Source organism: Phytophthora sojae (genome assembly GCF_000149755.1).
Source record: "Phytophthora sojae unplaced genomic scaffold PHYSOscaffold_7, whole genome shotgun sequence".
NCBI lineage: Eukaryota > Oomycota > Peronosporomycetes > Peronosporales > Peronosporaceae > Phytophthora > Phytophthora sojae.
Window position 1 is genome coordinate 789,008 of NW_009258121.1, and position 13,239 is coordinate 802,246.

Below are 13,239 nucleotides of genomic sequence, written 5' to 3' on the forward strand. Positions count from 1 at the left end.
ACGTCAGCACGGAATGGCTGGCTGTCCTTCACGAATCGCTCGCTGGTCATGCACGCGACGCAAGCCACGCCAAGGCTAAGCAAGCTAAGTGGGAAGGCGTGATGCCACCGCCCCATGTTGCTCGAGCCTGCAGCAGCAAGGCCGCAGCGATTCTCTTTGAAGACGCGAGTCCACGCCCCTTCAACAGGATTTTTCAGAACGCTCCGCTACAAGACACGCGCCAGGTTGACGCGTACGTTTACGCGTGGCCCAAAGCTTCAAGCGCAAGAAGGAGGCGAACGCGGCCATGAGAAAGAGTTAATGAGGTGTGTATTGCATTAGTGTTGGCATTTTCCAGGCCATAAATATTGCAGTTCTAGGTCGTAGGCAAAAAAATAATGGCAGCTCGGGTCCCTCGCTGCTGTTTGAGTGATTGGAGGCACGGGCTGAAGCGGAGCGGCTTGGCCTCGCGATGAGGCGGCGCGACTGGCTCACTTCTTGGCCTTGTCCTTCTTGGCCGGGTAGTAGGCGCGGCGGCGGTAGGCCTCGAGCGAGGAGCTCACGGGCACGACGGCGCGGTCCTCGCTGATGCGCGGCAGGGGCTTGGCCGACTTCTTCCTGCGCTTGTGCGCGTCGCGCGTGAAGGGCACGCGCTTGCCGCTCACGGTCACGCCCCCGTGTCTCTCCCTGGTGAGAAAGTCGGAGGGGATGGGGACGGGCGGCACGAAGGCCGCCTTCTTGTCGGATTGCTGCTGCTGCTGGTCGTGGTGGTGGTGGTGCTCGTGCTTGAAGAGCCGTCGCAGCGAGAAGCGGTGCTTCTTGCTGCTGGTCTCGACCACCAGCGGGCTCTGCGTGGGCGAGCGCGCGTCCGTGGGCTTGGGGCTGGCGCTGCTCTCGCCGTGGCGCAGCTTGTGCGTCCAGGCGCGCGCCTCGTCGTCCGCGCGGATCTGAGGCATCACGTCGGCGAGCGCGGTGGGCATGGGCTCGTGCTGCTGCTTCCAGGGGCTGGGGCTCTTCACGAGCAGCGCGGTCATGTAAAATGTATGTGGGGGGGGCGTGCGGGTGCGAGCTCCAGTTGTGAAATGACCACAGCTACGCTGCACGCCAACCTTTGCTGCCAAGCGACATTTCGAAGCCTCTTCTATTGGTTGAAGCAAATCCAGCTGCTGCGCTCGCCTCGTTTTGAAACTTTCAGTTTGAGGCGCTCACGATCCTAAAAAGCTGAGCCAGGATCTGGAATGTATACTCGGATCAAACAAAGCCACGAATTGAGTTCGCCATCAAGCTTTCACTTGATAAACTTTTTGCTTCCCGAGATGCAGGACTTGGTAGTATCGCGATACGTTTACACGCTTCGACTGGGGAGGACTGAGCGTCATCAGGCTGAGGGAAGTCTTCTCGGCGACATTCCTCTGCTCGCAAAAAACTGATTAGGACAAGGCTGAATTGCTGGTAAACAGGTCATTGAATCTTTGGTGCAGAAGGAACTTGTCGAGAATTATCGGCAACTTCGCCGTGACATCATCGTACAGGCAAGGCTCTCAGCGAAAGGTACATGTACCCGCGTAGCGCAGAGAGGTCGTTGCCAAGAGCAAGAGCAGACAGAAGCTACCGCAAGATAAGACGCCGTGCAGCGAGGCCACACCAGTACAAAAACCAAATCTGCCGATGTTATCGGAGGCGGCCAGTCCGTTCTCGCAGCACGCAAACACGAAAACCGGCCCACCTGCTTCCGCGCCCGTCTGGACATCACTTTCGTGGGCGTCGGCACCCGCGGCACCGCCACCTGCTGGTGGCGGTGGGCAGCGCTGCGGGGTGCTGGGGATCGTCACCTTCGCCGCAGTCATCGCCCGCACAGCCTCCGCATTATTTGGCGTGCTGTCGTTGTTGAGTCTCAGCTCGCCCTTGCTTCACGCCTCTTCCGACGCTGAGAGCTGACAGCGCCTCAGTATGCCAAATCGCGCCGGCAAACTCGTCGTCGGTCGGCAATCTTGAAAAGGAGCGTGTCAACGAGCGAATCTGGGCGACCACAACGTGGCAGCGGCACCAGATGGCCCCCACCTGGCGGAGCCGAAGACCCTGCTCGGTGCAGAGCGGCTAGCATGACAAAATTCGCCCCGCGCATCGCTTCCTGCGGCGCGAACGCGCGTCCAGCCATTTCGGTGCCACGTCTGCTGGAAGCCTTTTAGGAGGGGCAGCGATTTCTAATTTATTCTGCATTTAGAAATCCTAAATTTGGGAGACCGTGTCGGGCGTGGCGCTGCTGGTGTATCGGGCCGAAAGCTGACCCGGCCGCCGCCCATTTGGAGCGCGGAGCTTTCAACACGTGTTTGGAGCCATTTGGACAGCCCCATGTTCCGACCGCAGCTTGAAGTGCGCCATCTCCCCCACCCCGACTCAGCCCTCGGCGGGCGCGCGCTCAATCCTGGTCTTCAACTTCACCTTGGCACCAGACAGTGCCTGGTTCAGTCCCTGTTGTAAGCTAGCGAGCGCTAACCATTCTGCTATGGCCACGCTACACTGTACTTGGTAGTGCCCATTACTTCTAGACGCCCTCACACAATGGAGACTCACTTTGAAGAGCTTTCGGGAATCGGGGGTTGAGACTGAAAAAACTCTTGAGATCGGAGCTCTTCATTCACCCCGTTACGTGCAGCAGATGCCGCTGCGCTCCATACGCTGCGTTTGGGGAGAACACGCGTCAAGCTAATTATAAGCCCGCCAGCGTCGCGAAGCAGTCGCAGCCCCCTTTAGAAACGGCGGCTGTACGCCTGCCTGCAGACGGCGCAAACGCTGGTCGCCGAGAGCAGACCCGCCGGCAAAATTTGGTCTCCAAGACGGCTTTGCTTTGGCTGCGAGCATTTGAGCGAGATTCGGACAGCGACTCTGGCGGTGAAAGTGGCCCTGTCTGCTGAAGTGGCTGGTCATCAGCGACGTTGCAGCTTAGAGCAGGCGCATTGCAAGTTGCAAAGCTGGTGCTGAGTTGCTGTTGGCATGTGTGTCGAAATGATCGCTCTCTAATCCATGTGCACCACACAACATTGATGGCTAAGAATTTCCCGCGCTTCTTCCTGTGCCATACAAACGCCCTGTCATTGATGCCGCGGAAGGCGTCAGCGTCTTCGACCCCGGAGCTGGGCGAGCCGTACGACGAGCACCGGTACGCCGCCCTGCGCCACGAGCTGTCGGTGCGCGGCATCCGCTTCCGCGTCGGGACGGAGCGCGTGACAAGTAGCGCGGGCTTCATCCGCCTGCTGCGGGACTGGGACAAGGCCCACGCAGTGGAGGCGGCCGCGTCGACATCGCCGTCGCCTTCGACGCGGACTCAGACTCAGGCCCGACGGACTCAGAAGCCGCCGCCTCAGCACCAGAAGAAGGCCAAGGCCAAGGCCACATCCAAGAAGAAGCAGCAGCAGCCCATGGCCAGCAGCAGCTCCACGCGCGTGATCCGCGCGCGCCGCGGCTGCCGCTTCCGCCTCATCAACGCGCTGCTGAGCCCGGACTTCAACGGGCGCTGGCGCGAGATGGCGGCGGCCGGCGGGCGCCTGGGCGAGGTGAACCAGTTCTGGCTGGACGTGCACGCCGCCTTCCTGGCGCAGAACTCGATGCTGGACGCGCTGCACTTCGAGGACGCGCTCTTCGTCAACGTCACGCCCAACGTGATCCTGCCGCACTCGGCCGCGCGCCTGCTGCAGATGTGGGCCGAGATCGTCGCCATGTACCGCAACGCCGTGGCGCAGGCCAAGGAGGCGGCCGCGCACAACGACAACGTCCACTCGTTCTTCGACTTCTGCGCCGGCCGCCTCGACCTGCTCTACCTGCACATGGCCATGCTGCTCGAGCCCCAGCTCTCCGAGTTCATCATGTCGGACAAGATCCAGACGGCCGACCCGTTCAGTGGCAGCAGGGCCAAGGGCAAGGCCGCTGCGGCCGCCGCCGCTGCTGCTGCTGCTGCTGCTGCTGCTGTGGCGGCGGCGCCCGACGCGGTGCCAAACAAGTCTGAAACGGACAGCAAGCCTGAGAGCAAGGTCAAAGGCAAGGGTGCGAGCAAGCCCGAAACGTCCACTAAGACTGCTGCCACAGCCGCAGCGAAACCGGCGGCGCGGGGGAAGGCCAAGGTGGTGTCTGCTCCAGAAAAACCTGCAGCGGCCCCTGCCCCCGAAAAGCCCAAGCCAATGTCTGCTCCGGCTGTCGCTGCTGCTCCTGTGGCGGTGCCTGCTCCTGTTGCCCAAGTCAAAGCTCCGCGAGGACTCACACAGAACCCGGAGATGGAAGAGGATCCGACACTGGATGAAGTCAAGCCCCCAGCTCCAAAGGCACCGACGAAGACGACGACCGCTAAAGCGACCAAACCTGCCGCTAAGGCGAAGCAGACCAAGCCAGCAGCCCCTCCTCAAAAGCTGGTTGCCCTGAAGAAGACTCAAAACGCAGCCGGCAAGGCCAAGGCGTCAAGCGGTGCTACGTCAGCGAAGGAGGCGAAACAAACAGCCTCGCCATCCAAGCAGAAGTCGCCGCCAAAGACGAAGGCTCCCACCAAGCCTGCCAACCGAAAGACCTCTATCGGTAGTAAACCGGCGACCTCGCCGGCACCCGTGACGGGCAAACGTCAACGTGAAGAAGAGGACAGCACGGCCATCGTGGAGGTCCCGAGTGTGAGTGACATTGTCCCTCATTCGGGCAAGCGGATGCACACGACCACAACGATCTCGACCGCTCTGACGACGCGGCAATCGGACATGATGCTGCCTCCGGACGAATGGGATATCCTGGAGAGCCGGCTGCGGAAGGTGAACGAGAATATCGACCGGTGCCACCGCGGACTAGCAGGAGGCGAGGGAGCAAGTGTCAGCGATAGTTATAAGCAGTCTTTGGAGGCTGACTTGCGGTTCTACTCTGCTATCAAGCAGCGGCTACAGGAGCAACTACTGGTAGTGATGCAGAGCGGCTATTAAGCTAGCACGGGACGGGTAACTTATCTGGGTGCGCGTGGAGTAAGTTTGCAATGTATTTTGTTTTCCATTTCGCAAGAGGCTTGCAAGGGTGTTATCGGTTCAGCTCACCAGCGTCCTAGTCGTGTGCAGATCTGCAGGTACCGAAAGGGGAAGTGCCGTAAGTGCGGATGTCTTCAGGCGAGGACGGGGTCATCCATCTTGCAGTTCACGACTGCACCGCTGACTTACTAAAAAAATTCGCTGTCTTCAACCTGGAGCTCTTGCACGACACGTTCCGTCGTGCATACATGTACAAGCAAGAACCTGCAAGGAGCGCGGGATCGATGCTTTCTTTGTCGTTGGACTTGCTAGTATTGGGAGAGTCCTATTTCAAGGGCCCAGGCGCGAAGGCGTTTTCGGGTGCGTGCTGCGATAAGATGAATTGAGTTCTATCTATCGATGGCCTTGCCTCCAGCCTTGGCTGACCAGAATGGAAGCGCGAGGAGCTCCAGCTTCATGTTGTAGCTGGAGAGCGGACTGGGGTTGACCGGGCCGAAGACGCGCTCAACGTCCAGAGTCCAATCCAGTGACTCACTCTCGGATTCCTCCACTTCAGCTCAACCGCCTCAACAGCCGCAACGCCCCTTTCAGCTCGACTCAGCAGAAGCAGAAGCAACTAGCAACCAGCGACAGCAATCAACTCCCCACCAGCAGCAACTCGCACGTTCAGATCGTTTTCAGCGTGGGCAGAGGAACCCGTTGCGAGTTGGCGTCTCCGAGCACGTCAACTACCTACCCAGTCAGTCACTCACTTCAACAGCAACCATGGCTAGCTCGGCGATGGCAAACGGTCTCGAGGTGGCGATCGAGTTCCTGCCCGGTCGGTTGTTCTACGTGCCGCTCAAGAAGGCGCCTCCGCGTCTCCCGGGCACGCACTTCTTCTCCATCGACGACGAGCTCATGTACTGGAACTTCTACCTCGACTTCGGCCCGCTCAACTTGGGCCACACATTCGTCTTCTCCGAGACACTCAACAAGAAGCTGGCGGCTGCAGCCAAGACCGGCGAGGTCGTGTACTTCTACTCGTCCACCCAGGGCCAGCGTCGCGCCAACGCCGTGTGCATCTTGGGCTGCTGGGCCGTGCTGTTTCAGAACATGAGCGCCGAGAAGGCCTACGAGCCGTTCCAGCTCATGCGCTTCCCTCCGTTCCACGACGCCACGCCGTCGGTCTGCACCTTCAACCTGACCATCCTGGACTGCCTCAAGGGTCTCGAGCGCGCCATGAACAGCGGCTACATCTCCATCAAGACGTTCGACCTGCACGAGTTCCAGCACTTCGAGCGCGTCGAGAACGGCGACCTCACGTGGGTCTCACCCAAGTTCATCGCCTTCGCCGGCCCGCACAACGTGTACCAGCGCACGCCGCAGGGCCACGTCATGCTCACGCCCGAGCACTACATCCCGTACTTCAAGAAGCGGAACGTGACGCTTGTGGTGCGCCTCAACGACAAGCAGTACGACGAGAAGAAGTTCCTGTCGGCGGGCATCGACCACCTCGACTTGATCTACCCGGACGGCACGAACGCGCCCATGCCCATCTTGATGAAGTTCATTGAGGCGTGCGAGAAGACCCCGGGTGCCGTGGCCGTGCACTGCAAGGCCGGACTCGGCCGCACGGGCACGTGCATCGGCGCGTACATGATGAAGCACCACTTGTTCTCGGCCCACGAGCTCATCGGGTGGCTGCGTCTGTGCCGTCCTGGCAGCGTCATCGGTCCGCAGCAGCAGTTCATGGAGGCGATCGAGAGCAGGATGCACCAGCTCAACCCGTCGAGGACGTCCAGCGCCAAGTCGGAGCTGGTTCCGATCACGTCGTCCAACGGGCCGTCGAGTCCGTACGACGCCAAGCGCGGAAGCGGCACCATCCGCAGCATTATGGTCCCCGGACGGAACGCGGCGGCGGGCATCGTGACCACGAACCGGGTCGTCTCGAACGCGGCCATCGGCCTCGACAAGACGCAGGGCGACAAGCTCAACGACCAGAAGTACATGCGCTACCGGAGCACCAAGTCCAGCCTCCCGAGTGGCGGCAACATGTTCTGGTAACCTTCAATCTTCCAACAACTTCAACACAAGATCAAGAGCTGAACGGGAACGAGTAAGTGCCTAGTAAGAGAAGAACGAGAAGAAATGCACGCGAACCTGCAATAAAACGATCCTTATATTCTCCTCCTCCAACAACGCTCTGTCTCCCCTCCCTCCGCCATCTCACAAGAGAACTATGTCCATCCATCAGACAGACAAGACAGGCTTTGAAGACGTTTAGACGTCCTCGCACCACTTGTTCTCCTCGAGGATCCGCTGCTGCTCCTCCTCCGTGAACTCCTCCGTGATGCCGAAGGTGGCGCGGATCTCCTCGGGCGTCTTGCCCTTGATCATGCAGGCCATCTTGGCGCACGCCAGGTCCAGCAGCGACTTGATGTCCATGTAGTTGGCGGCCAGGATGAGCTCGAAGAGCAGCTCCTGGTCCGCCACGTCCACGAAGTTGGCGTCCCACTCGTCCACCGACTCGCTCAGCACGTTGCTCTTGAGCGGCTTCTGGATCTCGGCCATGGGCGCGTCCTTGTGGTGCTGGCAGAACTCCACCACCTTGGCCAGCACGTGCGCCTTGACGTTGGGCAGCGGGATCTCCTGCACCTCGTCGCCCTGCTCCTGCTCGTCGGCCACGAGCGTCTGCACCAGCTGGCTCATGACCGCCACCTTGGCGTCCACCTCGAAGGCCTCGCCGTCCATCGACACCAGCTTCACCTTCATGTCCGCGGCGGGCTCTTGCGGGGCCATCTCTCTCTTTGTCGTTACACTCGACGCGGGTCGGTTCTTGCCGTCCAATTCGGAAATGGATTGGAATTTCCTGGCAGTCAGAAATGTGCACGAGTACCGAGGAAGGTTGTTAGATAGCGGTTAGGATGGGGGAATAGGAAAAAGTATGGAAGTGGTGGTAAGTGGTATAACAAATACGGTGTAGCAACCTCGCTTCAACCTAATTTCTCCGTAATGATTCACAACGAGTGATGTCGACTACGCAGACGGATGGCGCGAGCTTCGATGGAAGCCACCGTCGCAGAGTTGAAGGATGTTCTGGCTGCACAACAAGACAGCGTGAAGCTGACGCCGCGAGAAGTTTTTATATTACGGCTTTATTTTATTTTTTTACTTCATGGAAGGCCAGTGGACCAAAGCCATCGAGCGGAAACCTCTGCAATCGGCCCTAACGTTCGTAGAAGAATCCTCGCGCATATGCTCTAGGATGATGACAAGGACTCGCTTCCTTTGCTCACTGCAATCGTACCGAATAAGTTTGTACGTACCGAGCCATCGCGAAACCTTTATTAAACATCTTTGGCGGCTTCAACCCTGTAACATAGTGTGAACTTGGTAGGAATTCGTGCACAAGCTCATCGGTGGTGAGCACAACGGAAGGAATGCTGTCGAGATCAGAGCGGTCATCCCATAGCGTAGGTTTATGTCGCGCCACACCATCTCTATATTCTCTTTCGTAGTGGCGCGCTTCCTCCCCCTGATTGCCCAGACAAAAAGCGCGCGCGTCCGCACTCGCCCGTCGCGCGCTCTCCTCGTCCTCGTCCTCGTCCTCAGCTCGTCCGGCCGCCGCCTCGCGGACTCGCCACGTCCTTCATCATGGTGCGTCCAACGCCTCACCACCAGCCACCAGGCACCAGCCAGTAGTGTACCCATCTGACGCCTTGCTACGTTTATACTGCAGGGAGACGCGCGCATCGTGTTGACGACGCTCATCGACGAGAAGCTGCTGTCGCCCGGTACGACAGGAAGCGTCGCTGCCTCTACTACTGCAGTATACCATACGTATACTGACTGACTGAATGTGTACTCGTGTGTGTGTGGCTGTGTGCCGCCCGCGCAGGCCCCAAGAAGCTCTATGTGTCGTACTACCGCAAGCGCGTGTACGCGGACCTGCTGCCCGACGGCTCCATCCGCTTCAAGGACCAAGTCTACACGTCGCCCGTGCCCTGCGCGCTGCACATGAAGCGCACGCTGAACCCCTGTACGTGGCGCTGGTGACCGGCTGGAGGGGCCTCGTCCCGTAGACACACCCGTCCCTGGTCCCATAGCTTACTTAATATTCTCTCTCTCTTGCTGTAGCTCTGAAGACGGACGCGGGCTGGTCGTCCATGTACTCGGCCGCCTCGGGGGAGAGCCTCAAGGACATCAAGGACCGCCTCAACATCCGCAAGCGCGGCACGAACGCGCGCTCCGCCCACAAGGAGAAGAAGGCGGCGCCAGCGCCAGTGCCCGCTCCGTCGCCTACCACTAAGGAGAGGATGGCCCAGGCGGCTGCAGCTCAGGCCAAGCAAGAGGCGGCTCCGGTGCGTGGCCGGTCACTGCTCAGTGCTTGAGCCAGAGCGATCGACTGACCATATTACTGTTATTGTTTGTTTAGAAGTGCGTCATCTGCAGGGAAGAGGCCACGGCGGAGGTGGCCAATTGCAGCGCGTGCCACAGCCAGACGCACTTCAAGTGTGTGACTCCGCCGCTGCAGGCGGCTCCTCCTTCGCCCTGGTTCTGCGATAAGTGCCTGACTGGCCAAGCCAACCGCATCCTCGAGTTTCTCCAGCAAACACGTCGAGTGTTGGTGGAGAGGATCGCAGAGCAGAAGAAAGCGAAGCAGGAAACAGAGGAGAAGCCTGAGCAGACGGATACCAGTGCTGAGCACGAGGCGCCGACGGAGGATAAGCAGAACGAAGCTGCTGATGCACCGAAGGACGCGCAAAAAGACGAAGAAATGCCTGCCGTCGCTGATGAGGAAAAGGATGAGGAAGTTGACAAGGATGCGGAGACCGACAGCGCTGAAAAACCCGCAGACGTAGCATCTACTGAAAACGAGGATGGTGTCGACGGATCTAAGGCCACGGTAGAAGTGTCCACAGAGGCAAAGGATGCCACCCCAACCTCCACGGAAGCTCTGGAAGAAAAGGAGATCAAGCAGGAGGCCCTTGACGCGATTAGCACTAGCGTGGAGTCCAAGACCTCGGAGGTTGTTGTCGTAGTGGACGACGAAGACGATTCAGCGGCGGAAACAGAAGTGGTCGCGGCCAAGCCTACTACATCGACAAGCGTACGTTTGACTCTGCCGGACCACTGACTTACTGTGTGGTTGATTCTAACTTGCGCTTCTGTTCACAGGCTGAAGAAAAGTTCTTGGTGCTGATTGATAGCCTAATTGTCGAAGTTTCATCGAAGGCGGAACGGGCCAACTTGATTGCCAACAGCACCGGTGCGACTCTCGTACACTTGGAGAAAACGCAACTCGTGCAACTTGTGGAGTATGGCAAGCGTGAAATCTTGGCTGCTACTCGACCGGAGGCTGAAGATGATGATGATAATGATGATGATAATGACCAAGGCGAAACGGAGGATGACGATAACAGTGTTGGTCGCTCTAACACGTCGGAAGTCGACGATCTCATTCGGATCTTTGATTTGCGCCATCAAATTCTGTCGTCACAGGCGCAGTTTGAACGTACCACGAGCGCTCTCGCCAAGCGGACGGAAAAGCATTTACGCAACGCTGAAACGGAGCTCATGGATCTAGAGCAGGCGCGCACTGTGGAGGCTTCTGCAATCATGAAGGTGGTGGATTTGATCAACCAGTACTCAAGCGACTTGAACAAGTGTGAACAGAAGATTCATTTCGACGAGATGCTTCTGGAGAGTATCAGCCACCGGCGGAACTTTATCCGCTCCACGAACATTGTTGACCGCTTCGTACCGGCCTATCGTTACAGCTCGAAGCTTATGACTACCAGCAGTGACCAGCTTCTATTGACTGTTCTGCTGGATAAGCTCCGCGACATCACAGGTTCTGTCAACGAGTGGACGAAGATGGAAAACCACTTCGAAAAGATGACGTCGAGTCTGAAGAAGTCGCTGGCTCTGATTGGTACGAAGCGAAAGCGTACGGGTGTTTCTGTGAAGTTACCGCCGACCCCGGCATTGTTTGCTAAGGTGAAGATTCCGCCGTCCCGACGTCTCATTGAACGCCAAATCGCAAATTACCAGGTGAATCTTAATGTGATTCGTCAGAACCGCTCCCGTATGCGGAAGACGCTGTCGGGTATTCTGAAGATCGCCCGGGAGGAGCATTTGAGCGAAGAAATTGTCAACATGACAGACATGTTGTATCAAAAGTGCCGTGATTTGAAAGCTGAAGAGGAAGAGAAGCAGCTGAAGCTCAAGGAAGAGGCAGCTGAAGCTGAAGCCAAGGCGAAGAAAGACGACGATGAAGATCATGACGAGAACACTGATGGTGGTGAAGCGAGTGCAGAGGAGCCGGAAGCGAAGAAGCCGCGTTTGGCCGGAGCGAGTTCTGCGTCTGACAATAAGCCCGGCGTGGCTGCTACCGCCAATCCTTCATCAGCAAGCAAGGCGCCCACATCTCATGAAGCGAAAGGCATCTCATCGCTGCTAGGAAGTGAGGACTCGGATGCCAAAGAGTCCAACTACAGCTCCGCTGAGAGCAAGTCGCGCGCAGATAACGACGATGACAGCGAAGGAGATCTGGAGCAAGCATCTCGCGCAATTGCTGACATTACCTCGTCAGTATTGCCCGACATCTCGGCAGGAGGTGATCCACTGCTTAACTCACCGCCCATGACGGCGAAGCCTGCAGCAGAGTCATCGCAGGAACTGGCGCCGCAGGGCGTGTTTTCGATTCGTGGGGGAAAGGGAGCAGACAAGAAGGAATCGGCCCCGAAGGAGGCTGAGCAGCAAAAAGGCCAGGCGCCCAAGAGTGCCGGTCAAAGCGAGCAGTCATTTCTTGACCAAGCGCTCGAAGTTCTGAACAAGCAGCAGCAACAGCAACAACGTCTTGAGCAGCAGCGTCTTGAACAACAGCGTCAGTTGGAGCAGCAGCAGAAGCAGTTGGAAGAACAGCAGCAGCAGCTGGAGAAGCAAAGGCGACTTGAGCAGCAGCGTCAGCTAGAGCAACAGCGTCTGGAACAGCAACGTCAGGAGCGTGAACGCCAGGAACGAGAGCGTCAAGACCGAGAGCGTCGAGAGCGGGAGCGCCTGGAGAAGCAGCAGCGACTTGAACGACAGCGTATAGAGAAGCAACGCCAGGAACAAGAACGCCGCGAGCAGCAACGACGTGAGCAGCAACGACTAGAACAGGAGCGTCGTGAACAACAGCGTATTGAACAACAACGCATTGAGGAACAGCGCCGCATGGAAGAGCAGCGCCGCATTGAAGAGGAGCAGCGTCGTTTGGAGGAGCAGCGTCGTCTGGAGCAGCAGCGGCTTGAACAACAACGGCTTGAGCAACAACGACTTGAGCAGCAGCGTCTGGAGAAACAACGCCAAGAGCAGCAACGGTTAGAGCAGCAGCGGCTGGAGCAGCAACGCCTGGAGCAGCAGCGTCTGGAAAAACAGCGCCAGGAACAGCAGCGCCAAGAGCAGCAGCGACGACAGCAGGAACAGCAACGACTAGAGCTTCAGCGTCGGCAGCAAGAGCAGCAACGCCAAGAGCAGCAGCGCCAAGAGCAACAGCGCCAGTTCCAGCGCAACAAGGTGCCCAACCTCCCTCAGGTCGTGCAGCCGGGATCATCCCACCTACAGATGCTAAACCAGCAACAGCAACAACTCCAGCAACAGCAGGCAGCGCTTCAACAGCAGCAGCACTCGCGTCAAATGCAGCACCCTCTGTACGGCGACATCCCCAAGGGAATGCTCATGTCTTCTGGAATGGGCTCAAATCAGCAGGATATCTACGCGCAGCAGGCCGCCCAAATGGGCATGGACATGCACGACGTCGTGCGGCACCAGGACTCGGGCCACTTTGTTGGCAATGCGTCGGGTGGTCTGCGCGGGGCTCCCTACGAAGTCTCGCGCAGCGAGCCCGCGCCGACAGCGCCGCGGACGAGTTTCTATGGCGACGACGGCTCTCAAGACGTGTTTGGCTCCCAGGGCTTGCCCGGTCAGCAGCGGCAGCTCTCCGAACATCACATGTTCAATGACTTGCAGCAGCAGCAACAACAACCAGGGCAGCCGCAGTCCCGAGGAATGGTGAGCCAGGACTTTTTGATGGGCCGTGGGTCATACAGGCACCCCGGCATGGACCAACCTGACGACAACGATGTGAATATGGGCGACTGGGGGCAGTGAGCTAAGCTGCAGTAGACGGGAGCGCCACGAGCATTGCCCGGAATTGATTGACATACATGTAAGAAGATTTGTTGTCGTTGCAGACTTTGTGTGCTTGACGTGCATTCGTCTGGACTTCAGTGAGGTCACCTCA

The 13,239-nt window shown here is 58.5% G+C and overlaps 5 protein-coding genes across 5 annotated transcripts; 3 read left to right on the forward strand and 2 right to left on the reverse strand.

Moving 5' to 3' along the window:
• Positions 1–470: 470 nt before the first annotated feature.
• PHYSODRAFT_516533 (hypothetical protein) lies at positions 471–1,013 on the reverse strand (the record flags this gene model as incomplete). The annotated part of the gene is made up of 1 exon (XM_009533747.1): positions 471–1,013. One exon carries the CDS (start codon positions 1,011–1,013, stop codon positions 471–473), a length of 543 nt encoding a protein of 180 aa, XP_009532042.1.
• Positions 1,014–3,077: 2,064 nt separating this feature from the next.
• On the forward strand, positions 3,078–4,931 carry PHYSODRAFT_516564 (hypothetical protein; the record flags this gene model as incomplete). Its single annotated transcript, XM_009533748.1, has 3 exons — positions 3,078–3,260; positions 3,333–3,944; positions 4,092–4,931. The coding sequence occupies 3 exons, from the start codon at positions 3,078–3,080 to the stop codon at positions 4,929–4,931; spliced, it is 1,635 nt and encodes a 544-aa protein (XP_009532043.1).
• Positions 4,932–5,735: 804 nt separating this feature from the next.
• On the forward strand, positions 5,736–7,016 carry PHYSODRAFT_515577 (hypothetical protein; the record flags this gene model as incomplete). Its single annotated transcript, XM_009533749.1, has 1 exon — positions 5,736–7,016. The coding sequence occupies one exon, from the start codon at positions 5,736–5,738 to the stop codon at positions 7,014–7,016; it is 1,281 nt and encodes a 426-aa protein (XP_009532044.1).
• Positions 7,017–7,239: 223 nt separating this feature from the next.
• Positions 7,240–7,751, reverse strand: PHYSODRAFT_250765 (hypothetical protein; the record flags this gene model as incomplete). The annotated part of the gene is made up of 2 exons (XM_009533750.1): positions 7,240–7,424; positions 7,446–7,751. Coding segments are annotated over 2 exons (491 nt in total), but the record flags the coding sequence as incomplete, so codon positions are not given.
• A 230-nt stretch (positions 7,752–7,981) lies between these two features.
• Positions 7,982–13,188, forward strand: PHYSODRAFT_347238 (hypothetical protein; the record flags this gene model as incomplete). Its single annotated transcript, XM_009533751.1, has 7 exons — positions 7,982–8,027; positions 8,500–8,609; positions 8,692–8,746; positions 8,851–8,991; positions 9,090–9,313; positions 9,388–10,062; positions 10,131–13,188. 7 exons carry the CDS (start codon positions 7,982–7,984, stop codon positions 13,104–13,106), a joined length of 4,227 nt encoding a protein of 1,408 aa, XP_009532046.1. The 3' UTR covers positions 13,107–13,188.
• Between the last annotated feature and the right edge of the window lie 51 nt (positions 13,189–13,239).